This window comes from Aphelocoma coerulescens, chromosome 27 (genome assembly GCF_041296385.1).
Source record: "Aphelocoma coerulescens isolate FSJ_1873_10779 chromosome 27, UR_Acoe_1.0, whole genome shotgun sequence".
NCBI lineage: Eukaryota > Metazoa > Chordata > Aves > Passeriformes > Corvidae > Aphelocoma > Aphelocoma coerulescens.
Genome location: NC_091040.1, coordinates 1011568 through 1037807, shown reverse-complemented (window position 1 = coordinate 1037807; position 26240 = coordinate 1011568). Strand labels below are relative to the sequence as shown.

The 26240-nt window shown below is 55.3% G+C and overlaps 1 protein-coding gene and 1 long non-coding RNA gene across 5 annotated transcripts; one reads left to right on the top strand and one right to left on the bottom strand.

Moving 5' to 3' along the window:
• Positions 1–430: 430 nt before the first annotated feature.
• On the bottom strand, positions 431–22396 carry ZNF652 (zinc finger protein 652). 2 transcript variants are annotated; one of them, XM_068996583.1, is made up of 6 exons: positions 22328–22396; positions 8094–9206; positions 4598–4745; positions 3715–3830; positions 2335–2479; positions 431–1743 (listed from the first exon to the last, which is right to left on the bottom strand). In XM_068996583.1, the coding sequence occupies exons 1-6, from the start codon at positions 22379–22381 to the stop codon at positions 1232–1234; spliced, it is 2088 nt and encodes a 695-aa protein (XP_068852684.1). In that variant the 5' UTR covers positions 22382–22396; the 3' UTR covers positions 431–1231. The 2 variants fall into 2 exon arrangements, with proteins under 2 accessions (XP_068852684.1, XP_068852685.1); XM_068996584.1 differs by lacking the exon at positions 22328–22396 and adding an exon at positions 21442–21706.
• On the top strand, positions 22286–25787 carry LOC138099390 (uncharacterized). Of its 3 annotated transcripts, none has more exons than XR_011146706.1 (3): positions 22286–22355; positions 22623–22736; positions 23578–25787. It is a non-coding gene; the product is annotated as an uncharacterized lncRNA (long non-coding RNA). The 3 variants fall into 3 exon arrangements; XR_011146705.1 differs by having other exon boundaries at positions 22308–22355; positions 22618–22736; XR_011146707.1 differs by lacking the exon at positions 22286–22355 and adding an exon at positions 22421–22479.
• The last annotated feature ends 453 nt before the right edge of the window (positions 25788–26240 follow it).

The following is a 26240-nucleotide window of genomic DNA, read 5'->3' as shown; positions in this document are numbered from 1 at the left end:
GGGTTGGGGGACATGGGAAAAGCATTTCTGAGGAATCACATTTGGGCTGATTATAAAAATTTCTCTATTGTACAACAGAGGTGCAGCTACACTGAAAAATTACACCGGAGATACAATTATCGTCGTTATCGCCGTCATTAGCATCGTTAGCATCATTAGCATCATTCCGTTTTGTTCCTTTTTTTCCTTTTTTTTTTTCCTTTTTGTTTTAGAAACAGATTCTACTAAATAGGATCTATACAAAAAAACCTCTAAAATAATTTCTGTAGTAAAATAAAGAGTGTGTTAGGGGAGCTACACGGAAACAAGAGGAACTTCTGGGGTTGGGGTTTTTTTTCCTTTTTTTTTTTTTTTTGGGGTTTTTTTTTTGCTTCTCTGGGTTAATGCTCCGAGCTCGGGGTGCTGAAAGGAACCATTACATACACAGTGATCATTAATGCTCTGTATTAATTAACTCACAGCCTTTCCCATTAGTACAAAGAGCCCCGGGCCCGTCCCCTCTTTGAGGAGAAGGCCAGGATATAAAAGCCAAGCAAACCTCATCAGCTGATATGAAATTAGAAAATCCCACCAGTCTCAGTAGCTGGAATTTAGAAAAGTCACCGGGAAAACACAAATTCGGGGGGGGTTCAGTCCTGGGGGTTCCGTGGGAGGTGACCGGGGGGGGGTTGGGGCAGAGCTCGGCCCAGGAGCAGGGAGAGGGGCGGGAGGGCAGATCCCGGATCCCAAAACTGGATCCCGGATTCCAAAGCTGGATCCCAGACCCAGATCCAAACCCCTGATCCCCAGCGCGGTGTGGGGCAGCATGAGGGTGGATCCCAGATCCCAAAGCTGGATCCAAGATCCCAAACCTGGATCCCAGACCCAGATCCCAGATCCCAGACCATGTCAGTGTGGCTGTGCCGGGCTGGCCTCGTCCAGGCGCTGCCGTGCCTGCGCTGGTTCAGGGGCTCGATCCCATTCCGGATCCCAAACCCTGATCCCCAGCGCGGTGTGGGGTGGTGGGAGGGTGGATCCCGGATCCCAAACCTGGATCCCAGACCCAGATCCCAGAGCGTGTCAGTGCGGCCGTGCCGGGCTGGCCTCGTCCAGGTGCCACCGTCACCGTGCCCACGGTGCTCCAGGGGCTCGATCCCATCCCGGCTCCCATCCCAGAGCCCATCCTGGCTCCCGGCTCCCACCCTGGATCCCAGAGCCCATCCCGGCTCCCGCAGCCCGGCCCCGGGCCGTGTCAGTGCGGCTGCGCCGGGCTGGCCTTGTCCAGGTGCCGCAGGAAGCCGCCGTCGCCGTGGCCGTGCCCGCGGTGGTTCAGGGGCTCGCTCTTGAACAGGGCGGGCGGCGGGGGCAGGTGCGGCACGGGGGGCACGGGCAGGTGCTGCGGGTGGTGCCCGTGGGGGTGGTGCCCGGGCGGCGGCAGGGCCAGGGGGCCGTAGGGGTGCGGGAGGGGCCGCGGGGGCACGGCCGGGCTCAGCCCCAGCGGGGTCCCCGCGGCCGGCGGGGCCGGGCAGGGGCCGGGCAGGAGCGCGGGGCCGGCGGCGGCGGCGGGGCCGGGGCTGGTGCCGGGGCTGGTGACGCGGAAACATTTCTCCTTGTGCGCCTTGAGCATGTTGGAGAAGCGGAAGCGCTGCCCGCAGACGTCGCACGGGTACGGCTTCTCCCCGGTGTGCGTCCGCCGGTGCCGCTTCATGTTGGGCCGGCTGGTGAAGCTCTTCCCGCAGATCTCGCAGATGAAGGGCTTCTCTCCTGCCCCACACACACACACACACACACGGCGGCCGTCAGGGCACCTGGAATGCTGCCCTGGCTCCTGGGAGAAGCCCTGGAAAACTCCCTGCGTGCCTGGGAGAACGCCCGGCATCGCAGCCACTGCCTTCGAGGCCGACGGGGTTTGGGGACAAACGGCTCTGACATCCTGGTTCTCCTCAGGGTAAAGGGCTTCTCTCCCACCCGGCACACACAGAGCAGCTGGAAAAGTGCCCTGACTCCTGGGAGAAGCCCTGGAAAACTCCCCTCACCTGCGGGGAAGCACCGCTGCCTTCGGGGATCAAGGGGGCTTTAGGCAATCCTGGCTCCGTTCGGGGCTCGGGGCCAAAGGGCTCCGGCAAGGGGCTCCCCGAGCCCAGCCCAGCCCAATCCGAACAGGAAACAACCTCGACCCCCAGGGAACTCCCCCGCGGGGAATCCCAGATCAGATTCCTACAGCGGCAAGGAACGGATCCAAGGACACGAACGGACCCCTCCCACCCGATTTTCCAGCCGGGTGACGCCCACACCCCCAAATCCCGAGGGAATCCAGCGGGAACGTCTCCTCCCGGAGGCTCTCCCTGCCCTTACCCGTGTGAGTTTTCATGTGCTCGTCGAAGTACTGCTTCATGTTGAAGTCCTTGCCGCACCACTGGCACATGAACTGCTTGTGCCCGATGTGGATGCTCATGTGCGAGCGCAGCTGGTACTTGTACTGGAACCTCTCGTCGCAGTTCTGCCGGGAAAAACGGGAATTCCGGGCTTTGGGAAGCTGGGAATGAGCCCTGGGAGGGGAGGGGAGGGAGGGGAAGGCGGCCGGGCTTGGGCAGCGGCACCGCACAGAAATGAGGGATTGAAGGGATTTATTGAGGGGGGGCCTCGGGCCGGGATAAAGGTGAGGGTCAGGAGGGTGGAGAGGCTGGGATGGTGTGGGGAAAGCTGGGATGGTGTGGGAAAAGCTGGGATGGTGTGGGGGAAGCTGGGATGGTGTGGTGGAAGCTGGGATGGTGTGGGGGAAGCTGGGATGGTGTGGGAAAAGCTGGGATGGTGTGGGGAAAGCTGGGATGGTGTGGTGGAAGCCTGGCAGGGACGGGGTTATTCCAAGAAAAAAGGGTTTCCGTGGGTTTGGAGCTGCCGGGTCCCAGCTCAGCCCTGTCTCCACTAGAGGACTCTGCCTCCCTCCAAAGCAGCTCCTCGCCGCCCTTCCCGGCCTCTCCCCGGCTCTTGCAGAGGGAATTTCTGTCCCTGGAATTCTCATCCCCGAGCCTGCACCACCGCTGTTCCCGCTCCGTGTCTCTCCCAGCCCCGAATCCCATCGGGATTCCCACAGATTTCCCCATCCCCTTCCCTGCTTCAGCCCCTTCCCAAGGCCAGGCAGAGAATTCCAACCCTGAATTCCCAGGAATTTACCAGGGAATATCCCACTTCCCACCAAACTGAACTCAGACTCGGAGCATTGGCTCAGATTTTCGGGAGTTTCTTGGAGAACTCCGCGTTTTCTCCCAAAAACTGAAAGTTTTGACTTCTCCCAGCTCCCATTTCCTGGGAAAATTAAAAAGGATTTGCCGTGCAGGGAAAACTGGGATTCAAATCCTTTTTCAGTGGGAAAAACACAACCAAGCAAATCCATCTGTGCTGGGATCACCGCTGGGTGATTCCTCCCCACGGAGAATTCCCAAACTCCGACGAGACCGCCCCTCATCCCCACACCAACCAATCCCATTCCCATCCCCTGGAAGTGTTCCCTATGGATTTAACCCTTTAACCCCCTCAGTCCCTCCGGAGATCCCCGAGGGGGGGGTTGGATCTGTGCTGGGATCGCCGCTGGGTGATTCCTCCCCACGGAGAATTCCCAAACTCCGACGAGACCGCCCCTCATTGCCAGGGCACCCAGTGCCATTCCCCCCTGCTGGGAGCGTTCCCCACGGATCCAGGCCCACGGATTCCCCCCGGGAGCAGCAGCTGCCTCACCTCACAGCGGAAGGGCTTCTCCCCCGAGTGCTGCAGGGAGTGCACCTTGAGGGACATGCTGCGCTTGAAGGACTTCCCGCAGGTCTCGCACGTGAAGGGCATGTCCTTGGTGTGGGCTGCAACACAGCGCGGTCACAGAGGGGCTGGGAGAGGCATTCCCGAAAATCCCGAGCGGGGAACCCATTCCTGCCGCCGGTTTGGGGCTACAGACCGAGCTGTGCTCACGCCGGGGCTTTCTCGCTGTCGGGCTTGGTGCTAAAAGCAAAGCTCAGGCGGCCGGGATTGTCTGGTTTTCACGGAATCCCAACATTTTTGGGGTGGAAGGATGTTAAAGACCCCTAAAGATCCAGTTCCAACCCCTCCCGCTATTCCAGGTGGCTCCAACCTGGCCTGGGACGCTTCCAGGGATGGAGCAGCCACAGCTTCCCTGGGAATCCCATCCCAAATCCCATCCAAACCTCCTCTCTTGCAGAGGTTCTCCTGCTACCATCTCTGTTCCCTCCCACCACAAGTTTCCCCCTTTGGAGTGAGTTTTAATTGAACAGGAGAGGAACCAGCCCATGCCTGAATAATAAAGATTAATAATAATAATAATAATGATAATCTTTGGGAAGTGCCGTGCTGGGGGAAGAACAGGAGATGAACCAGCCCTGCCCTTTTCCAGTTTGAAGCCATTCCCTGTGTCCTGTCCCTCCATGCCTTGTCCCCAGTCCCTCTCCAGCTCTCCTGGAGCCCCTCCAGGCCCTGCAAGGGGCTCCAAGCTCTCCCTGGATCCTTCCCTTCTCCAGCTGAACATTCCCAGCTCTCCCAGCCTGTTTTTTCCCCTGATTATTTTCCTTCCCAAAGCCCCGACCCTGGGTCCCAGCAGTGCCCCCCGACTCACCAACCATGTGTTTGCGCACGTGGGCCATGGTGTAGAACTTCTTCTCGCAGATCTCGCAGGAGAATTTCTTCTCGGCGTAGCCGTGCACGATCTTGATGTGCTCGTGGAGGGACCAGAGCTTCTTAAAGGATTTGTTACAGGAAACGCACTGGGAACGGCACAGAGAGAGGGATGGGGGTGAGGGAGGGTCGGGCTTGGGGGGGGTTAAGCCAAGGTTTTGCTCTGGCACGACAGAAAAAGAAAAAAAGCCCCAAACGGTGCCAACGCCGCCTCGGAACGTTCAGTTTGTGATTTCCACCTGAGAGGAGCAGGAGGGGAGGGGCAGAACCCCATTCCCAAAATCCAACAGCACGGAGCCGCCCAGGGACACCTCACAGGCCTGGTGCTGCTGGGGGGGAATCCAAACCCTTGGAGAGGGAAAATCCAAACCCTTGGAGAGGGAAAATCCAAACCCTCAGAGAGAGAGGGATCCAAACCCTTGGAGAGAGAGGGATCCAAACCCTTGGAGAGAGAGGGATCCAAACCCTCGGAGAGGGAAAATCCAAACCCTTGGAGAGAGAGGGATCCAAACCCTCAGAGAGAGAGAGGGATCCAAACCCTTGGAGAGAGAGGGATCCAAACCCTCGGAGAGGGAAAATCCAAACATTTTCAGTGAGCAGGATCCAAACCCTTGGAGAGAAAAGGATCCAAACCCTTGGAGTAGAAGGAATCCAAACATTTTCAGCGAGAAGGATCCGAACCCTTGATGCAGAAAGAATCCAAACCCTTGGAGTGGGAAAATCCAACCCCTTTCAGTGATAAAAACCCAAATCTTCAGAGCAGGAAGAATCCAAACCCCTGGAGAGGGAAGAGCCCCGCAGAGCTGGCGGAGGCCGACACCACTCAATTCCCTCCAACCCCACCCAGCCCTTCCTGACCCCCCAAATCCCGGTGTGGCCAGTCCAAGCTCCCTGATCCTTCTGCCTCTCCATGGAAAGCAGCTCTCATCCCGCTGGAGACTCTGGGATCAGCTCCTGGAGCAAATCCAGGCGTCACCTCCTCCTCCTGCCGTGTTCTGGCTCCTCATTTATTAAAGGGATCGCTGGAGGTCCGAAGCGACACTGGAATGTGAGAATTCCTTCCCAAAACTCCTGTGGGATGTCCAGGAACTCAGCCCCCAGGGGATCCATGGGTTTTCAGGCAGCTCTTCCTTCTCCCAGCAGCTCTTCCTAAAAACTCCATTACAAAAAATCTGTGTCCGACGTGGAAAACTCCAGCTGGAAATCCTGGTGTGTGAGGGAACCGAATCATCTTCACCTCTGGCGCCTCAGGATTTTGGGGTTTTTTTTGGGACATCTCCATTTCCCAGCCCATCAATTCCCCCCCCTTCCCTGTCAGTCAGAAGGGCTGGGCGCCGATTAAGGAACAAATTAATCAATTCTGCTCGTTTGGGCTGCTTCTTCTCCGCTTCCACAGGGCTGGGATCTCTGCAGGCTCAGGAATTCTGGTGCAGCTCTGCCTCCACAATTCCCGCTGGGATTTCCCTTTTGGGGGGGGAATTCCTAGAGAGTAAAGAAATGCTATGGAATGCTCCCAAATCCCGGGATTTCCAGCCCTTGGAGAGGTCACGTCTACAACACAACTGAGGATTAAAACACCGACACCGAGAGGGAGCACGCAGAGCTCAAGGTGACACCAGGAATTCAGTGAAGGCGCCGATTCTGATGGATGAAAAAGCAGGAATTACCTGGAAAAAACGGATTTATTCCATCCCTGGGATGAACATCTGGGAGGAGCCAGCCCTGGTTATCACTCCACTCCAATATCAAACGGGTTTTATTCTGGGACAAAGCTCCCCCCTTGACACATTTAACCCTGAATTAAGGAAAATTTTCGCGCTCCCTCAATTCCTATCGCCAAGGGGAACAGAAACACATCCACAGGCAGCTGGAAAACACATCCCAAAGGTCAGGACAGGCAAAGAATTGCTGGATTTAGGCTTGGATACTGAGGTGACTCTCAGTGCTGCTGGCACTGGGGAAGTTTGGGGACGTTTCTGGACCGGATTCCTCTGGATTGAAACCGTAATTTCTACAATTTCTCCTCTTCCTATCACTTTTGGACACTTTTGGTGTGTGGATGGCTGCAGGATATTTCTCCACTTTATGTGTTCAAATTATTCAGGAATTCCTGCTTAAATTTCAATTCCTGCTTTAATTCCTTTAATTGCTGCTCAAATTCCATGCTGTGAATGAGCCCCCCTGGATGCTGGGGCATCCCTTAAATTCCCACATCAACGTTCCCTGCTGCACTGAACTTTTAAAATATTTCTTTCAAAAGCTGCAAAAATTAAATTTGTATTAATAAATCCTTCCTCCAGTCTTCCTGCTCTGGGCTGAGACATAAGGAGAACAAAAAAAAAGCAGAGTCACAGAGAGCTGGGAAAAGAGCTTGGAAAAGAGGAATTGCAGCAAATATTCCATGTCTCCCACACAGGGGGGATTGAGGATCAACCCAGTTCAGCACTGAAGGCAAACAAAGAGTGACAAAATGTTCAGTTATTGTGGCCAAACTCTCACAAAAAACCCTCCTTGCCCTAAAAATTCCAGCTGCCCAAAAATCCAACTGGAGTTGCTGCTGCTGCTGGGAGGATTTCAGGAGGAGGTGGGCGAGAATAAGGCCAAAAAAGCCAATTTGGGGTGCCAGAGAAAGCAGCAGGTTTGCCCCAGTTCCCCGGGACAGAGGTGCCCACGGGCCAGGCACAAACCCCAGAGGGATCACAGACTCCGGAGCTCTTCCCACAGCTCCCAGAACTTCCCACCAGAGCTGTTCCTCCCACTGCTGGGGGCAAATCGGAGCTGCTGGGGAGAAAAACGGAGATTTTGGTATCTTCAGAGAGATTTGTGGGGTTTTCACGCTGGGGAAGGGGCAGGCTCGGGGTTCAGGTTCTGAATTCCAACCCTCTAAAAGCACTCTGGGAATTCCTGTATCCCGTTGTCTCAGTGGGGTTTAAGGTCCCATTTTAAGCCCAGCTCAGGTCTTGACTCCACTTTGCCTCTCTCACCTGCTTGCCTCTCCGGGACCCCACAGATTTCCTGTTCCAGTGAATTCCTGGAATCCCATTTTCCCTGGGAACCTCACCTGGCCACGCTGTGGGACTGAAAGCCCTGGAATTCTGAACTCGGTGAGAGCTGCGGCTGCTCAGCAGCAGGAGGAGGAGGAGGAGGATTGACCACAGAGCTTCCGATTTTTGGGAGCAGTTACTCTGGATTCTGACCCTGTTAAAGCAGCTTTGTGTTCCCAACTCACAGTCTACTCCTGGAGCAACTGCTCAGAGCAGCTGAACTCTCTCTTCCCTGCCATCCCCTCCTTTTGGGAGACCCCAAAATGTGGGATGAGGCAGAGATAGAACCTGGGGCTGTGCAAAAAAGAGATTTTCCCCCGTGAAGCGTCCAGCAGCCGGATCCAGGGCACGCCGGGAGGAGTGGGGATCTGGCAAGCAGGTGAGCAGACCTACCTGGATGTTTTTTTCACAGTCAGTTTGCTGGTGGAGGGACAGCTCACTCTCTAGCACAAATTTCTTCCCACATTTGTCGCAGATCTGCATCCGCCTGTGAGTGACGTTCATGTGCTTCTCCAGGTACCAGCGTGTGTTAAACACCCTGGGGCACTTCTCACAGGTCAGAGTCTCCTTCTCTTCACACTTTGATTTCTGCACAGGTGCCTTGGGCTCCTTTGCAGCTTTCTTCTTACGCCTGGGGGGCTCCACGCTCTTTCTACGCCCCCGCGTAGCTCTGGGTGCCGGGGAGGTGGCGGCTGCCGCGGCAGAGGCGGCTCTCCTCGTTCTCCTCTGGGCAACACTAACCTTCTCCACTCTTTTCTCCTTTTTCTTCTGCCTCTCATTCTCCTCATAATCATTACTGTCTTCCGTGGCCTCTTCCCCACTGTCACCCTCCTCTTCCTCACTGCTGGTCTTAAGGACAGCAGTGTCTTTGGACTGGGAGGGGACACCCTTCTCCCCTTTGGACACATTTAAGGTTTGGTTGTTAAGGTTTACCTCCACTATAATCTGCTCCCTTTTGTAAGTCACTTCATCTTCCTCCTCTTCCTCCTCCTCAGAGTCGTCAGAGTTTTCCCTGTCTTCTTTCACAGCCCGGACCTCTCCTACCGCTCTGCTCTCCCTGAAAAACGGCTGCTCCTCCCTCTCGTGGAGGTGGCCTTTGCTCATTTTGCTGTCCACCAGCACCGAGAAGGGGCTCCCTGACTCCCTCTTGTACACCTTGGTGGACAGGTCGAGCTCCTGGCTGGGGTAGAAGGCGGGCGGCCCCTGCGCCCGGCGCGCGTCCTCCTGCGCCATGCCCGCCCCGGGGGGCTCCCCCAGCTGCTGGCAGGCCTTGGCTGCTTGGCTCATCTGGGGGGGCTGCTCCGGCTCATGGAGCGCCTTCCATCCCACGGAACCCGGCGGGGAGCTGCGGCTCGCGGGGGCTCCTCGGGCCCGGCGCCTCTTCCATCGGAGCCCGGCGGGGTTGGGGGTCCTGGCTGCGGTGGGGCGGGGGTCGGGATCACGGCAGGGGCAGGGCGGGGAGGGTTCTTCTGCAGGAAGCGGCCGAGGAGCCCTCGAGCATTTTATCTGCAAGAGACAATGGAGGGAAGAGTCAGTCGGAAAAGAATCGCTGGAATCGCGGCAAACTCTGCCTTGGCAGGGCTGGGGGAAAGGCCGGGGGTGTTTCCAGGAGGAGCTGAGGGCGGGATGGGTTGGGAAAGGGAGGAACGAGCAGCAGGGACCGGGACTGGCAGCAGATTCCCAGGGATGGAAATCCAGGCAAGGGACACTCTCCATCCACCACAGACCACCACAGCCGCTCCTCCTCCTCCTCCTGGCTTTCTGGGAGCACCGATGGCCACCAAACTCCGCTCTGCTCCCACGAGCACGGGGCACACCCACCCCAGAACGCCCCGAATCTCCCCCAGCCCATCCTCGCCTATTCCAGAGTCGCATTCCAACAGCGGAGAGGTGCCTGAGGAATTTCAGCGGAGCCGTTCTCACCTTGCAGCACTAAACCCCGCACTGGGAACACCCCAGAGATCCCTCAGGCAGCCCCTGGATTTTGAGGGATTGGAGGCAATTCTCCCTTTGTCTCGCTCTCCCTTCCCCCAGCTCCTTAATCCCCAGTGCGGCAGCCGAACAATATCAGTGTGCCCATCCACATTTCCCCGCGGTTTTCCAGGCTGGAATTTGCCCAGGACGCTGCCACTTCCTCCTGCAGAAAGCGCCACGTGCTCGCTCCTCAGGGACACAAAGGATCGATCCCTCCCCCGGGACAGCTCCAGTTTGGGAGCTGGGGATTGCAACACCGAGCCCGAGGCTTCGGGCTGGGCTGATCCCATCAGGAACACCTTGGGAATTCCGGAGCTAAACCTGGGATCTGAGGGTGTGGGGAGGGGGAATTAAAGACAGAGACGTCCCCAGATGGTTTGGGGTGGAAGGGACATCAAATCCCATCCCGTTCCATCCAGGGACACCTCCCACGATCCCAGAGTGCTCCGACCTGGCCTGGGACACTTCCAGGGATGGGGCAGCCACGGCTGCTCTGGGAATTCCATCCCAGCCAGGAATTCCTTCCCAAGATCCCATCCAATCCTCCTCACTTCCAGAGATTCCTGTATTATCATTTCTGTTCCCTTCCACAACAATTTTTCCCCCTTTGGAGTCAATTTTCAGCGAAGAGGAGATGAACCCACCAATGCCTGAATAATAAATATTGATATAGTAGTAGTAGTAATAATAATAATTTTTGTGAAGTGTCACACTGGGGCAAGAATGGAAAAATAACCAGTTTGATCATAAACTTAATTAAAACAGCTTCTTGAGCACTTCTCCAGGGTTCCCAAATTATTCCAGAGCATCCTGAAGGTGCCTGGCAGTGCCTGCAGCCTCAGCACCACAGCAGGGCCCATTCCCAGCTCCACAGGAAATCCCTGGAGATGGGCTGTTAACACTGGCTTGTGGTCACAACTCACATTCAGACGGAAAAATCATAAAATAATGTGGTTTTGGTGAGGCAAAATTCCCAACCCTACACCCAGGAAGCCGTGGGAAGGATGAATCCCAGTTTAGCTTTTCCTTCGAGTGGAATGAATTATTCAGGAGCTCAGAAAAATCCCTGTTCCATGCAGAAAATACCTGATTATTTCCTCATCGTATTAAGCATCTCTAGGAATCTGCAGGAGGAAATCAGGAATTCCACCGCAGAGCCAGGACAGCACAACATTTGCCAGGAAAAGGAAATTTCACCTTCCCCCCCATTTACTGAATGGCAAAAAACTCCTGTCAGTGTCTCACCTCTGCTCACTGAAGGGATATTATGTGTAAAAAAAACACTTTGTATCAACAGGTACCACCTCAAATCAAGCCCACAGAGGGGTTTATTCTGAATTATCAAAGCTGCTTGCTCCAAAGCCACTTCACTCTGCAGCATCAGTCGCTGCTGTGGCTTTGAACCTTTCACTGCCACCCTCGAGGGACCCACAACTTTCAAAACCATTATTTAAATGTAAAGCAAAGCCCTCCTCGGCCCTTTAGTACAAACAGCAGCTCTGAAATACTGCCCCAGAAATGCTCTTAAAACACTTTTCCCCCCCCCTTTTAAATTACTAATCCCAAAGCAGCGTTTGGGTGTTTTTAATCCCCCTCCTTTTTTGTTGTTTTAAAGGTGAATTTAATTTTATCAACGCCGATTTTTCCACAGAATGATTTCCAGTCACGCTGCCAAAGGAGAGATGCAGGCCCTGATTAAGATGTAAAAAGGAAACAAGAGTTTCAAAGCGATTTTTGATGCTTATCAAGCCCCAAACCTGGGGAATATCTGCAGAGCGAACCGAGCAATCAAAGATCACACGAGGTTTGCAAAGTCTCCGACATGAAAGGCTGGAACTCCGAACAAAAAGAGAGCACAATTTGCAGACAAAAGTGTGGGTGGAGGAAGCTGTGAGTGTGTGGGAGCGACTTCACACCGAGCTTCTGAAGAAAAACCGCATTTTTTTTGGTGTTATCGGCGCTAAAAATAGAGAGAATCGGGCTCGGCTGAGGAGGCCTCGGGGCCAGCGCTGTGTGGGGACGGGCGGCGGGATCGGAGCCGGGAAGGACTGGAGGGAAAACCCGGGATTGCAGGAAAAAGCTGAGGAAAAACCGGGGGTGTGAGGGAAAACTGGGGGAAAACTGCCCGAGGGTGTGAGGGAAAACTGAGGATTTCAGGAAAAGCCCGAGGGTGTGAGGGAAAACTGAGGAAAAACGGAGGGTGTGAGGAAAAGCTGAGGATTTCAGGAAAAAGCTGAGGGAAAACGGAGGATTTCAGGAAAAGCTGAGGGTGGGAGGAAAAGCTGAGGGTGGGAGGGAAACAGGATTTGAGGAAAAATGAGGATGTTAGGAAAAACTGAGCATTTCAGGAAAAGCTGAGGGTGGGAGGGAAAAGCTGAGAAATTGAGGAAAAGCTGAGGGTGTGAGAAAAACGGGAGGAATTGAGGAAAAACTGAGGATGTGAAGGAAAACTGAGGTTGTGAGGGAAAACTGAGGTTGTGAGGGAAACAGCATTTTGGGGAAAATGAGGATATTAGGAAAAGTTGAGGGGGTGAGGGAAAGCTGAGGGCATGAGGAGGAGCTCGGGATTTCAGGAAAAGCTGAGGATGTGAGGAAGTTTTCTCCCTGAAACTCAGTGAAATCCTCAGGTGACGTGAATTGAGTGTGAACCGGCAGGGAATAACCACGGATTGCAGTGGAAAAACTCAAAGCGAGGGCTAAAATGCCATTTTTGGGGTGTCCTGTGCAGGACTGGACTCGATCCTTGTGGGTCCCTTCACTCAGGATATTCCAAGATTCCACAAACCGGTCTGTAAGAGCTAAAAAAACTCTGCAATACTGCAGTAAAAAAGCCTCAATAAACTCTCCCGGTTGGAAGCACAGGTGCCTGGAATAGGCCCAGCCGTTCCCAAACAGTGGGAAAACACATCTGGTCCCGGTTCCATCCCTTAGGAAGAGCAATCAGGGCTATCCCACAGGAGGGAGTTATTTAAATTATTTCTCTCAGCCCCCAATCCCTTCTTTCTTGTGCATTCCCGCCTGCTTTAGGTGCAAAAAACCCCTGAAAATCTGTTTTTAAGTGGTGAATTTTATCTCCCAGAGCCTCACTCTGGCACATCCCGGTGCTTTTGCATTTCCATGGGAAGTGCTGGAGCTGCCTGAGCCCATGGAAATGCAAAATAAATGCAAAATAAAAAGCTGAGTGCTGCTAACGACCCTATTCCCATCCCCATTCCCATTCCCAAACCTCGGGATCCTGCAAAAGCAGCTCAGCAGAGCCTCAAATGATCAGGAAAATAATCCTGGAAAGGGAAACAGGGAGGGGAAATCCCATTTGCCACAATTTGGGAATGCTGTGACGTTTGGGAACAGCATTCCCAGCTCCTGTGGGAAACAGAGGAATCAGAGCTCCTCCTGTCACTGCCAGCCCCGAATTCCCTTGGAACAGCTTTTCCCTCAATTCCTGTGAAGAATCAGGTCCGTGGTGACCGTGGGGCTGTGTTTGGGTGGGCTTCTGGCCATTCCCAGAATAATCAGGGAGAGGTCCTTGGCAGGGACACAAAAGCTCGGAGAAGAGGGGATAAATCCTGTAAATTCTGCAATTCCTGGGCTGGGCAGAGGCGTTTTTTATAGGACAACCCGAGGATGCAGCTCCCACCTCATCTGGCCCCTTTTTCCAGCTGTTTTTTGGCCATTCCCAAAATAATCAGGGATAAGGTCCTAGAGAGCCTTGGCAGGGACACAAGAGCCTGGAGAAGAGGGGGTAAATCCTGTAAATTCTGCAATTCCAGAGCGTGTCCCACAGGACAGAACGCAGCTCCCACCTCATCCCGCTGCTTTTCCAGCTGTTTTTTGGCCATTCCCAAAATAACCCGGGGTAGGTATTTTGCTGACTCAGCTGGCAGCTTGCCTCCAAGTGTTCCCACAGGCTCCTGGAAAATCTGATTCCCAAATCCCAGGAAAAAAAAAGAAAAAAAAATAATAATAAAAAAAAATCAATAAAATCCTGCCACTGAACCATTAAAACCACGAGGAGAAACCCTCGGGCTCTTCCCATTCTTCAAGAAGAATGATCCGGCTGCATCCAGAAATTTGGGAGACACAAAGCCTTTCAAACCGGCCACTCCTGGATTTCGTTCAAGCATTATCTCCACGAAAAATCATCCCAGAGGTTTCCATGTGGGAATTTTATAACCCCTCCGATTTTGCAATAAATGGGGGGGGGGTTTATTGGCTCTAAAGGAGTTTTAGATTCAACAGCCACAAACTCAACGCTTTTCTTGAGGCAGAAAAAAAAGAAATCATAAAGCAAGTTTTAGTTCTTTACCCTCAAATCACAACTCCAGGCCCTTCCCACCACCTGAAACACCTAAAAATTAAAAAGCTGTGGCTGAATTAGGAAATTCCAGGTTTTCCAATCTCTTCCTGAATCTTTTAATGCAAAAAAACCCCCCTGAAAATAAGACTAAAACTCCCCCAGGTGGTTCCCACTGACATTTCCCATTTATCCCTTTTCTATCATAATTTCATAATTTTTAGACAAAAAAAAAAGCTTTCTGTGACCACATTTTGACTCTTTAAATTTGTAAACTCTCCAAACAGGTGCCCAAACTGCTTTTTTCCTTTAAAACCTCCTATTTTCACCCCTCTCTGCTCACGTATCTTGAAGAAAATGAAAGCTGCGCTAAGATTTAATTCAGATTTTATTTTAATTATGGCACTTCCCACTAATCATCACCGACCCCGAGTTGGCACAGGGTCGCAGGAACGGTGTAAATCCCAAAAAGGAAATCTGTCATCAGGATCTCTTGCCCAAAATTAGCATTTTTGCCCCCAAAGAGGCCCCAGAGGTGTCTCGGTGTCTTTGGATATGCAGAGGTGTAAATGGAGTGTCAATGTCCTGCCCCAAAGCTCCGGGAGCAATTCCTACCTGGGCACCCCCCTGCAGGAAAAATCTCCATTTAAGCAGGAATTCGGCAAAAATTAAGACTTTTTTATGCCCAGCCTCTTAAATGAGACTTTTGCAACGGGGAAAATGGGGAAAACCAGCAGATTTTGGGGGTTTTACAGAAGAATTCAGGAATTTCTCACACTGCACATCCCTGCCCCGGCCCAATTTGTATTTTGTAATAATAAAAAGCTGGAATAATTCCATCAGAATGTCCCACTGAGAGAGAGTCTCTCACTCACGGCTTAATATCACTTTTAAACCCTTCTGGATTCATTTCCAGGCTGCCAGCTCATCCTAAAAAGCCCTGCTCGACACTTTGGAGCTCTGCTGAGAGCGGAATGCGGCAGAAAAAAAAGATTTAAGCAGCAAAAAAATCATTTAAAAAATCCTCTTTGGCTTCCCAAAGCCTGCACTGGAAGTTCGGTCCCAAAGTTTGCTCCTCTCACACCACTGGAATGTGCTCACGGAGAGGCTCCAAATCCTCCACGGGTTTCATTCTGGGCTCTTTGCACCCCGCAAAATTTGGATTTCGGGATCCCCAACAAGTTTGGGGAAGGCTCCGTGGCCGCCCCAAAGCCCGAGGGGCTGCCCTGGGGAGATGCTGCAGCTCCGGGAATGAGGCACCAGGGCTGGAAAATCCCGAGGGGAAGAAAGGGAGGGAGCTTCCCTTCCTGTCCTCACCTGGACTCCTCCTCCCGCCTCTCCCTCTCAAACCTGCCACAAAAACACCCCTGGAAACCGTGGCTTTGCATCGTTTGGTGGGATTTCAGTGGGATTTGCTGAAATCCCAAACTCTCCTTGTGCTGACGGACAAACAGCTCCAGGAGCTTCCCCTTCCTGTCCTCACCTGGACCTTTTTTGGGATCTCCCTCCGAAACCCCATAAAATCCCCGCCTCATCCACCCGCAGGGGCTCGGTTTTACACTTCCCAGGGGGATTTTAGCAGCTGAATTCCCAAATTCTCCTCAGTGCTGACAGACAAACAACTCCAAGAGTCTTTCCTCCCTTTCCTTACCTGCACTTCTCCTCCCACATTTCCCTCTCAAATTCCCACAAGAACACCCCTGAAAACTCTGGGTTTGTGTGGGATTTTCACTGCTGAAATCCCAAACTCTCCTTGTGCAGACGGACAAACAGCTCCAGGAGCTTCCCCTTCCTGTCCTCACCTGGACCTTTTTTGGGATCTCCCTCCGAAACCCCATAAAATCCCCACCTCATCCACCCGCAGGGGCTCGGTTTTACACTTCCCAGGGGGATTTCCACTGCTGAATTCCCAAATCCTCCTGGACCGGCCCCGAGGTTGCCACCAGGACGCTCCACGCTGGTGTGACCCGGATTCAGCCAAAGCTCCGTGTGCCAACCCCAAAGCTCCCCCATTGTGTTCCCCGCTGCCCCGGTGTCGCCACGCTCCCGCAATTCCCACAATTCCCGCCATTCCCGGGTTCTCTCCGGCAGCTCCGCAGCCTCTGGAGCTGCCGAGCTGCTCCCACACCGCTTGTTTTGGGAGCACAAGGTAAACTTTGGGGGAAAACAGCCCGATTTGGCTTTGACAACGTGGACAAAACGTGGCCGAGCATGTCCCGCCCCACTGGGGTTTATCGGGAATGAGATCCAACAGAACTCCTCTGGGAAAGAGATCCAACAGAACTCCTCTGGGAATGAGATCCCACCAGAACCCTCTGGGAAAGAGATCCAACAGAACTCCTCTGGGAAAGAGATCCCAACAGAACTCCTCTGGGAATGAGATCCCACCAGAACTCTCTGGGAAAGAGATCCCACCAGAACTCCTCTGGGAAAGAGATCCCAACAGAACTCCTCCGGGAAAGAGATCCAACAGAACTCCTCTGGGAAAGAGATCCCAACAGAACTCCTTCGGGAATGAGATCCCACCAGAACTCCTCTGGGAAAGAGATCCCAACAGAACTCCTCCGGGAAAGAGATCCCAACAGAATTCCTCTGGGAATGAGATCCCACCAGAACTCCTCTGGGAAAGAGATCCCAACAGAACTCCTCCGGGAAAGAGATCCAACAGAACTCCTCCGGGAAAGAGATCCCAACAGAATTCCTCTGGGAATGAGATCCCACCAGAACTCCTCCGGGCAGGGATCGCACCTCTGCGAGGGAGCCAGAGCTGGCCTTGGAGACACAAAAATCCTTGCCTGATCCCAGAAAACCTTCCCAGGTTTTACAGGTCTCAAGCTTAAACCCCCTTCCCACCGGTTCCCTGCATTTTATCCTATTTTTCCCTCTTAAATTCCTTGTCCAACTCCGGACATCCCATCCTGCTGATACTTTACTTATTTTATCCCATTTCCCCCCCTAATTCCATATGCAACTATGGACATCCCATCCCACTGATTCCCTGAATTTCATTTATTTCATCCCATTTTTCCCCTTTAATTCCTTATCCAACTTGGGTCACCGTGTGCAATTCGCCTCCCCACGAAGGCACATCCCATAATTCCACAATTCCGTAATTCTTCCCACCAGAGAAGCACTAAAAAAACCTCAAATAAGCAGGAATTGGGGATTTCTGGGCAGATTTTTCCTCCTGCCAGGCACAGCAGCAGCAAAGTCCTGCACCTGCAGAGCCCAGCCGGGCTCCAACTCAAATATTTGCAGCTTTTTTTTGTGTACAGCATTCCCAAAAAATCCCGGAGCTCTGCGGATCAATGGACGCTCGTCTGTCAATTTTCAACTCCAGAACTTCCTACTCAGGGGGGGAAAAAAAGAGAATTTCTGCCACTTTGTCCTCCCAGGTACCACAGATATTCCTGCCTGGGAAGGGCTGGGATGGAATTCCCAGGGAAGCTGTGGCTGCCCCATCCCTGGGAGTGTCCAAGGCCAGGTTGGAGCAGCCTGGGATAGTGGGAGGTGTCCCCGGATGGGGTTTAAGATCCCTTCCCACCCAAACCACTCCATGATTCCACATTCCCCCAGAATTCCAGCTGGAAAACTTTCCCTTGTTTTTATCCCAACGAACTTGGCTGAACAGGTTTTCCCTCAAATCCTAACCCAGATCCCAGCAGCTCCCCTGTCTTTCCCATCACCTCCCTAAAACCCCACATTTCCAGGGGGGAAAAAAAAAAAAATCCCATTTCCAGGGAAAAAAAATCCCATTTCCAGGGAAAAAAAATCCTGTTCCCAAAGAGAGCAGCCCCAGCAGAAGGTGCTGGAAGAGCTGCTGGGAAATATTGGGAAAACTCCCAGTGTGAAACCTCCCGAGGGAAGGGTGTCGGGAAGGGCGCAGGAGCCTCCTGCAGCTCCTCTGTTAATGAGTTTAAGCTGCTGCTGGCACCGAGGCCCTGTCCGAGTTTCACTCCCTGTTTTCCAAGAGGGAGGAGCAACCTACAAAATTCCAGGTTCAAAATCCCTGGGAAAATGAATGTACTTTGGGAACTGGGCACAGGGAGTTTGGGTTTTTGGGGAAATGGGGCCTGTTGTGCTTTATTAGGTATGAGAACAACAGGAATTCTGCTCCCAAATCCCAGAAAAACACCCTGGAAAGGCAGAAACTGGGACAGAATTTGCCTCTTTTTTTATGGGATGTGTTTATAAACCTCAAGGAGAAATCAGCTTTTTATTAAAATGCTCTTTAAGGGGGAAAACCCGTGACAGATCCCACACAGAAATCACCCTGCTGGAGTTTCACTCCCTGTTTTCCAGAAGGGAGGAGCAACCTACAAAATTCCAGGTTCAAAATCCCTGGGAAAAAGAATTTAGTTTGGGAATTGGGCACTGGGAGTTTGGGTTTTGTAGGGAAATGAGTCTCCTGTGCTTTGCTAATTGTGAGAACGACAGGAATTCTGCTCCCAAATCCTGGAAAAACACCCTGGAAAGGCACAAACCGGGATAGAATTTGCCTCATTTAGATGGGAATCAGTTTAAACAGATCAGCCTTTGATTAAAACGCTCTCTAAGGCATCAAATCTGTGACAGATCCCACATGAAACCCCCCTCCGGGTCAAGAGATTCCTTACATTTTGCTGCAATCCAGGAGCTGCTGGGAAGCTTTTTAAGGCCTTGTGTTTACAGTGGGAACAGCCGGGAATGAGGCCCTGGCATCCACGGCAGGAACGGGTTAAAAATGGCACTTTTTTGTTGGAAAACACTGGAAGAACTCAACCACGTTCCCTTGAGGGAGCTCAGGACAGGGATCTCACCTGGAGCCAGGACCTGCTTTAATACTTCAAGTGTGAAACTTCCCAGGAATAAAACGAGCTCTGCAGAAAAATCCACATTTTTTCCTAATTATCGTGGAGGGGGAAAAAACTTCCAGATATTCACATAATAAAATACCGAAAGGACAAACAGCACAGATTCAGCAAAATGTAAATTACTGCTGTTTTGAGAGGGAAAATTATCTTTACAATTTACTTCATCTCCCTTTCAGAAGCCCTGGATCTTGCAGGGAGAGAGCAGAGCATGCTGAGAGCCTGTGCTGGAGGAATTTAACCACGGGGATGGTTATAAAATATTTTAATATCATAATTATCCACAGAATATTAGCATCTCCCTCTCCTCGGCTGCCTGGGGCTTCCTTTCAGTTCTGCCTGGGGTTTTTTTTTGTGGGGCCAGGAATAAATTTCTGGGTTTTTTTTTTTTTTCTTTTTTTCGGCCCCGGCGAGCGGCAGAAATGGGTCAGTGATGAGAGGGAGTTTTGTAAGCACCCGAAATCCACCTGTGCCTGTCCCAGGTGTGCTCTGGGCACATCCCTCCTCCTCCTCATCCTCCTCCTCCTCCAGGACATCTTGTTTACTGCAAAAATCCACTTCGGGCAGCGCTCAGAACTCGGGGAATCCTTCCCAAGGCGCTCCTGCACGGACATCTCCTGCTCTGACCCCAGGAGAAGCCTTTGCATAGATAAAAACTTCCAATTTTTTAGGTGAAATCCCAGCTCTCGGGGTAAAATTCCCACGTTCCATGATGCTGGCAGAGGGGAGCAAAGCCCAGCACACCAATATCTTCTATTTTTGCATAATTTAGCCCCTATTTAGACCCTTCCTACAGAAAAACTCCCTCTGAAAACATCAGTTAAAGGTTTCCCGTACCACTCTTAGGTAATAAAGTCAATTAAACCCCTCAAAACTCACAACAATCTACAACGCCAAAGCCCCTTTTGATCAGATCAATGTTCGAAAGCTGTTCTGACAAGCAATCCCAAGCCACAAACCATCCAGGGATGGTCCCAAACCTCCATCCCTGCAGCCCTGAGCCTCATCCCGCAGAAAAATAAAATTATAAATCAACCCTTAACCCTCCGGCAGCCCACGAAGCGCAACTGCTTAGCTGGAAGAATAAAAAGCCTCCGTGATTTTGCACTTTTCTTTCAAACAGCCTCTGGAAAAGCTCTCCGAATTTCTGTCCCTCCGCTGCACCTTTGTGCTGGGAGTTCGTATCCAGACCTTTTGATCACATCTGAAATGTCAGTGCTGCCTGCCCGGGGCAGGGACGGGGCTCTCCGGCCCTCCAGCACCTCCAGATTGCAGGAGATTGATTAAACTCCACGAAAACAGCAGAGAAAGGCACCTGGCACACGGGCAGAGAGGTAAAGGGGTTAAAATAGGGTGAGAGCGCTAAACTGGAGGTAAATTATCAGCTGTGATAAACACAGGGGGAATGATCAGATATCAGAGCCACAAAGCCCTTTTAAAATCGCGCTTTGCAACTCCACAACCCTCTTAACGCCATCTAGAAAATGCACTTTTTAAATACAGACCAGGCACCGAGGGAGAAACAGGACAGAACTTCCAGCTGGGAACGACCCAGGTGCTTCCCAAACCCACATCTCCTTCATCCCCAGCCCCAGCAGCCTCCTGCTCCCCACGCCGCTGCCAACAAAGCCGGTGCCAGCTGCCACTGCCAGCCCAACACAGCCCAGGGCAGCCCCTGGGAGGACGAAAACCGCGCATTCCTCACATCCTTCCTGCCCGCGGGACCTCCGTGGCTTTTCCCCTTCCATCACTTCCACGCACAAATGAGATGCCAAAACTCAGCTGTGATTAAAGGTCCTTATGTAATGCTGTAAGCCCGGGCAGATGCCGCTGTCGCTGCCTCGGCTTCTCCCTGCACCGGGACACCCAAAGTTGCACGGAAGGCGCTCAAAAATCACGCCCAAAACCCCAAGCCCGGGGCGCACGCAGCACAAGGCGAGCCGGGAGCGCAGGGAAGGGGAAGGCAGCTGAAGGAAGAGGCTGAGGAGGAGAGAACCCCCCCCGATTTACAGCCAGAGCACGGTGCCCGGTAACGCTTCCTCTCCTCACCTCCCCAGTGACAACTCCGGCCCCAAACCCGAGCGCGGCCGCGGGACCCGCGGGTGACACAAACCGCGACAGGGCAGGGGCCGAGGGGACGCGCTCCACATCCAAGTCCAAACCCCAATCCTGCAGGAATGTTGTCTTCCCTCCGCTTTGCTCCGGGAACTCACCTTCCCTCCCCTCCCCCAGGCAGGTGACACAGCCCGGTCCCCGCGGGGAGGGGACACAGAACCTCCAACCCCCGGACGGAGACCCCCGACCCCCGGTAGAGCCCCCGGACCCGGGGCAGCCCCCGGGCAGAGCCTCCAACCCCAGGGGAACCCCCCGACCCCGAGCGGAGCCCTCCGACCCCCAGCCCCATCGCTGGCCGCCCGCCCCCTTCTCCTCCTCCCCCCGCGGGGGGCTCCGCCGTCGCTCCCCCGGTGCCTCCGCTCCCCTCCCGGCCGTGAGGCGCCCGTGCCCCGCTCCCCCCCGCCGCCCACCGCCGGGCCGGGCCTAGCGCTGCTCGGCTGCGCCGCCAGGCCCGGGGGGAAGGAAGGGGGAAGGGGCTCGGCGGCCGCGCGGGCGGCCCCGCACTCACCCAGGCCGGTGCCCTCGGGGCCGCCCCCGCCGCCGTCCATGCCGGGCGGCGCGGGGAGGGGGGCGCGGGCGGGCGCGGCGGCGGAGGGCGGAGGGCAGGGCGGCCGGGGCCCTCCCTCCCTGCCTTCCCTCCGGCCCCTCCGCTCGGCCCCCGCGCTCGAGTGGCCGCTGCCGCTGCCTCAGCCCGGGGCCGGCGCTCAGGCCCGAGGCGCTGCCGCCGCGGGCGGGCGGACGCAGCTCCCGCTCCCCCTCGGCCGCCGCCGCCGCAGCGCTACGTGGCCGCCGCCGCAGCCGCCGCCGGTCCTCGCGGGGGCGCGCGCGCGCGCGCGCGCGGGGTTGGGGGGGCGGGGGGGGGGGGCGGCGGGAGGCGCGCCCCGTGCCTGCACCGGTGCGCGGCGGGAGCGCGCGCGGGGAGGCGAGCGGGGGAGCGCGCCCGGGAGCGCGCTTGTGCGGCGGGAGCGCGCGCGGGCCGAGGCCGCGGTTGAAGGGCCGGGAGGGTTTTTGGGGGGGGGGGCGGGGGGGGGGAGTGGTGGTTGCGTGTGTAAGTGCGCGTGTGCGGGAGCGCGGGCGCGCGCGGAGGCGGGGAGGGAACGGACCGTGCTGAGGGGGAAGGAGGGGGGGGGAAAACACCACACAGGCCGAGGGGAGCGGGGAGGCGGCTGTTACCGGATCGGCAAGCACGCGCGTGCGGGAGCGCGGACGGATAACACGGGGGGGGGGGGGGGGTAACGCAGAGAGGCGGCGGGGAGCGCGCGCGGGGGCGCGCACGGCTAGAGCGGGGGCGCACACACACACGGGACACCCGTAGGCCGGGGGAGGCGGCGCTGTGCGCATGCGCCGCCGGGGGCCGTTCCCGCGCGCCCGCCCCTTTCCCGCCGCTGCTTCACCTGAGGCGGCGGCGCGCGCGGGGCGCAGGTGAGGCCGGGGGGAGCGGCGCGCATGCGCGGCGGGCAGGGAGGGGGCGGCGTGAGGCGCGGGGAGCGCCTGGCCCTTACCCCGCGCGGGCAATTAGCGACCGTGCCCTAATTAGCGCCGGCAGGTGGTCGCGGGGGTTGTGTGAGGGTGAGGGGGGGGGGGGGGAGTGTGACGGAGTGGGGGTCGCCCCGGCTCCCCCTCAGCGGGGCCCCCCGCTCGTCCGTTACTCCGCGCGGGTAATTAACAAGCCCGCTCTAATTAGCACAGCCAGGTGAGCCGGGCAGGCCGTGGCCGCGCTGCGGTAAGTCCGGCTTGAGGCCTCACGGAGTCCCGGGGATGGCTCCTGCCCTCGGAGGTGACGGAGCTGCCCCTCAGGACCAGGTAAGGCCCCAGCGCCTCCTCAGCGAGGCCCCGAGTGATTTGCAGGAGCCTCAGCAGTCGGGCCCTTCTGTTCCGCTGCCAAACCCCAGCTCCCACTTGCTCAAATCTTCCTCTCCCCTTAACACGCTAATAACTACTTAACTCCAGCCTGCGGTTTCTTGATTACACCCTGATGAATGAGAGCGATGTGACAAGGAGCAGCACCTTCGGCAGGTAGTTGGTGACGGGCGTGGGGCTCCTGAAGGTCGGGGCCGCTCCTTCCCAGGCTGGCCCTGCCTTTTCCAGGTGCCACCTCCCCGGGGAAGCTGCAGAGCCTCGGCCACAGCCCCAAAACCACTGCTGGGGCTGTGTAGGAGGGGACAGCGCTGCCGTGGTTTGGGTTTGGCAGCCGTGAAGGAATTAGTGAGAGCAGCAGGCACCGAGAGGGGGAAGGGCACCAACCCCTTTGGCAGCGCTGCTGTTTCCCGAGGACTTCGGGGCTCTCTCTTGCCGCTTTCAGCTTTGAGTTCCTTTCCTAAATCCTTTAGTCCACAATCCCTAGCTGTGGTTTGTTTCCTCATCTGCAAATGCCCCCCTGCCCCCAACAGCGTAGGGCACTGGATTTGAGATTCTGCCAAAAAATCTCGGCGCCCTCACTCCCCCGGAGTTAGAAATACCAAATTCCAGAGGGTTTGACTTGCTCTGGATTCCTGAGCATAAACCCCAGATCTAAGCTCCCTGTGCAGAGCAGGGATTGGAGCTCTCAGAGGCAAATTCAGGCCCAAGTTAAAAGGGCAGGGAAGGCTGGGGAAGCCCCGGGGTGGGATCAGAACAATGCTCCCAGTTTTCCTGCTTGCCCCAGCCGTCCCTGGAGCAGGACAGGACACGCTGACCCAGCCCACGGGAGCTGGTGCTGCCTCACCCAGTCCAGAGCTGTTCCAATCTCCACTGGAAGCGGTCACCTGGAAGAACCTTGGAGTGTGTGGACACTGCTGCATCTGAGCCCAGCGCCCCTGGGCAGTGCAGCCTCTGGAGGAAAAGCAGGGAGATGATGTCAGGGCAGGTGCTGCTGGATACCTCCGTGGATGTGGAGGATGCCAGGTGCTGGAATTCCCTACCTTAGAGCAGGAAGGAAGAAGAACACTGGGGATTTTTTGTTCCTTGGAAGGTGAACGCACAAGAAGCAGCAACAGAGCCCCTCTCCCAAAGGTGGGATCTCAGCTGAGGGACGACGTAAAACAGAGGAGCACAGAGGAGGAGCAGAGCCATCAACCACTTCCACAGCCACCAAGGGGATCAGATACAAAAATCTCTGGGTTCCTGGCGTGATGGAAATAAGGGACTTGTCCTCCCAGCCCTGCTGGTGTCCCTTCAGCACCGGGGGTGGCCCAGGGAAGGGGCAGCTGCTGAGAGACTTTTGCTGTCCCCACGCTGTGGTTTGTCCCCAGGGCACCCAGCAGGGCACGCTCCCCTGTTGCTGCTTGGCTGAGGCAGGTGACAGCTCCACGGCCCAGTTCCCACAGGGAATCGCTCTCCCCATCCCTCCCTGGGATCCCCGACACGGAGAGAGATGGAAACCAGCCCGGACCAGCCCCAGCCCCGCAGCTCTGCTCCGAGCACACACCTGCCCCGGAGCCAGAGATCCTTGTCTGCCCCATTTCCTCTGCTGCTGGGTGACACCAGAGGCCGCTCTGGCCCTGCTGTGGCTCCTGCTGTCCTTCTCCCCTGCATTTTCCTTCTCTCCAGGTGTAACCAGAGCGGAAAAAACCCTCCTGTGTCAGGTGAAGGTGACACAAATCGTCATCTGCCCCCTGAGCCCCGGCAGTCTCTCAGCTGTGGGTGACATTGGCTTCCCCTACAAACCAGATTTTTTTGGTCTAAGCAGCTTAGGGCCTTTCAGGGTGAAAAGTACAGCAAAAGTAGGAGAACGTGCTGGGCCAGGGGCTGCAGACACAGCAGAGCGTGGTGCCACCCACCTGGGGGTTTTTCCTGGAGGCCTGGCTGCTCTGGGCTTGCTGAGGAAGCAGATGGGAGTTGTTGTTGCTGCTCAGGGAGCAGCACCGGCGCCGTGGGCAGGAGGAGCTCACACAGAGGTGAGCAGATGGCCCCAGCTGGAGGTTGCCGGTGCTGTGGGCAGGATCCGGGGCTCTGCCAGCCCGGGGGCTCGGGGCCGCCTCCTCTGGGTGTTTGACACGGCTTCAGGGCTGGAATGCTCTGGCAGTGCCCAGCCCTGCCGTGCCACGTGAGCTGCGCTGCTCAGGGGCCCAGCTCAGAGCTCTGGGCCTGCCTCATCCCCGTTCCTGCTGGGAGGATTCTCGGGAAAACTCCTCCTCATGGAGCAGCACTGGCCCTTCTTCACCCTGTGCCTGGTGGTTTGTGAGGCCTCCGAATCCTGACAGTGCTGCCTTAGGGACAGCCTGCACCAGCAGGACTTGACACAGCGGGGACAATTTCTCCTTACCCAAAAGAGAAGAGTCCTTGGAGCTTGGTGCTGCTTGAGGATCCTGGAAAGAACAGGCTCTGGGGAGAGAAACTGAGGCACAGGTGCTGCTGACACCTCCAGCTCTGCAAGCCAGCCAGACTGTCAGGCTTTGTCTTTCAGATCTGCTCAGGATGCCCTGGAGCGATGGGAGAGGAAGCAAAAGGGAAACAAAGGGGTTTTCCTGCTGGATTTTGCCACAGGAAGCTCTGTGCTGTCCGAGGGAGCCGCGCCACCGAGCTCAGAGGCACCGAGGCTTTGAGGCCGTGTCGCTGCAGAGGAGAAGTTCAAGCAGAGGAAATTCCTGTTCCCGTTCTCCTTTCCCAGTTCAGTGGAAAGGCACAATTAAAGATTAATTGCCTCCAAATAACAGAGCAGAGCTCACACCCACCAGCACCTCCTTGTGCCTGCGATCAGAGGCAGCTCCGTGTGGGGGTTGTTCACTTTTCTTTGGGGTCCTGGGGGCAGGGGAACACGACTGCGGGATCAGAGCCAGCAGCCTCTGCATGAACACCGCCAAAAAAGTAAAATTTCCCTTTGGTTAGCCTTGGCTTTGTGCTTTTTTTTTTTTTTTTCCCTTTTTTAGGGTTTGTTTGTTTTGGTTTTTTTTAAGATTCCTCCTGAGGGAAGTTCTAAAGTTCATGCTGGAGCAATTATTAAATACAAACGTCACCGCAGCAGGTGCTGGACGTTTCTGTCCCTGCGCTAAAGGACGCCCTCTGCTCACATCGGCATCAGAGGAGTGCAGGAAGGGTCCTTGGCCTTGGCCAGGGTGAGGGACAAACTGGTTTAACTGGAATCCTTTCCATTCCCACCCCATCTTCCCAAGGCTCGCCCTGGAGCCAGGATGTGCCGGGCTGAATGCAGCAGCTCTGATGGAAAACAGGCCCAGGAGGAGCAGCTCAGCCCCGCTGCCAGCCGAGGAATCCTGGATCCAAACTTGGCGCTGAGCGTGGCTCCCCATCTCCCAGCCTGCCCTGGGCTGTTATTCCTGCTCTTTTCCACGAGCCCTTCCTCCCGCACCGCCCCTGTTTTTCAGGGTCCCC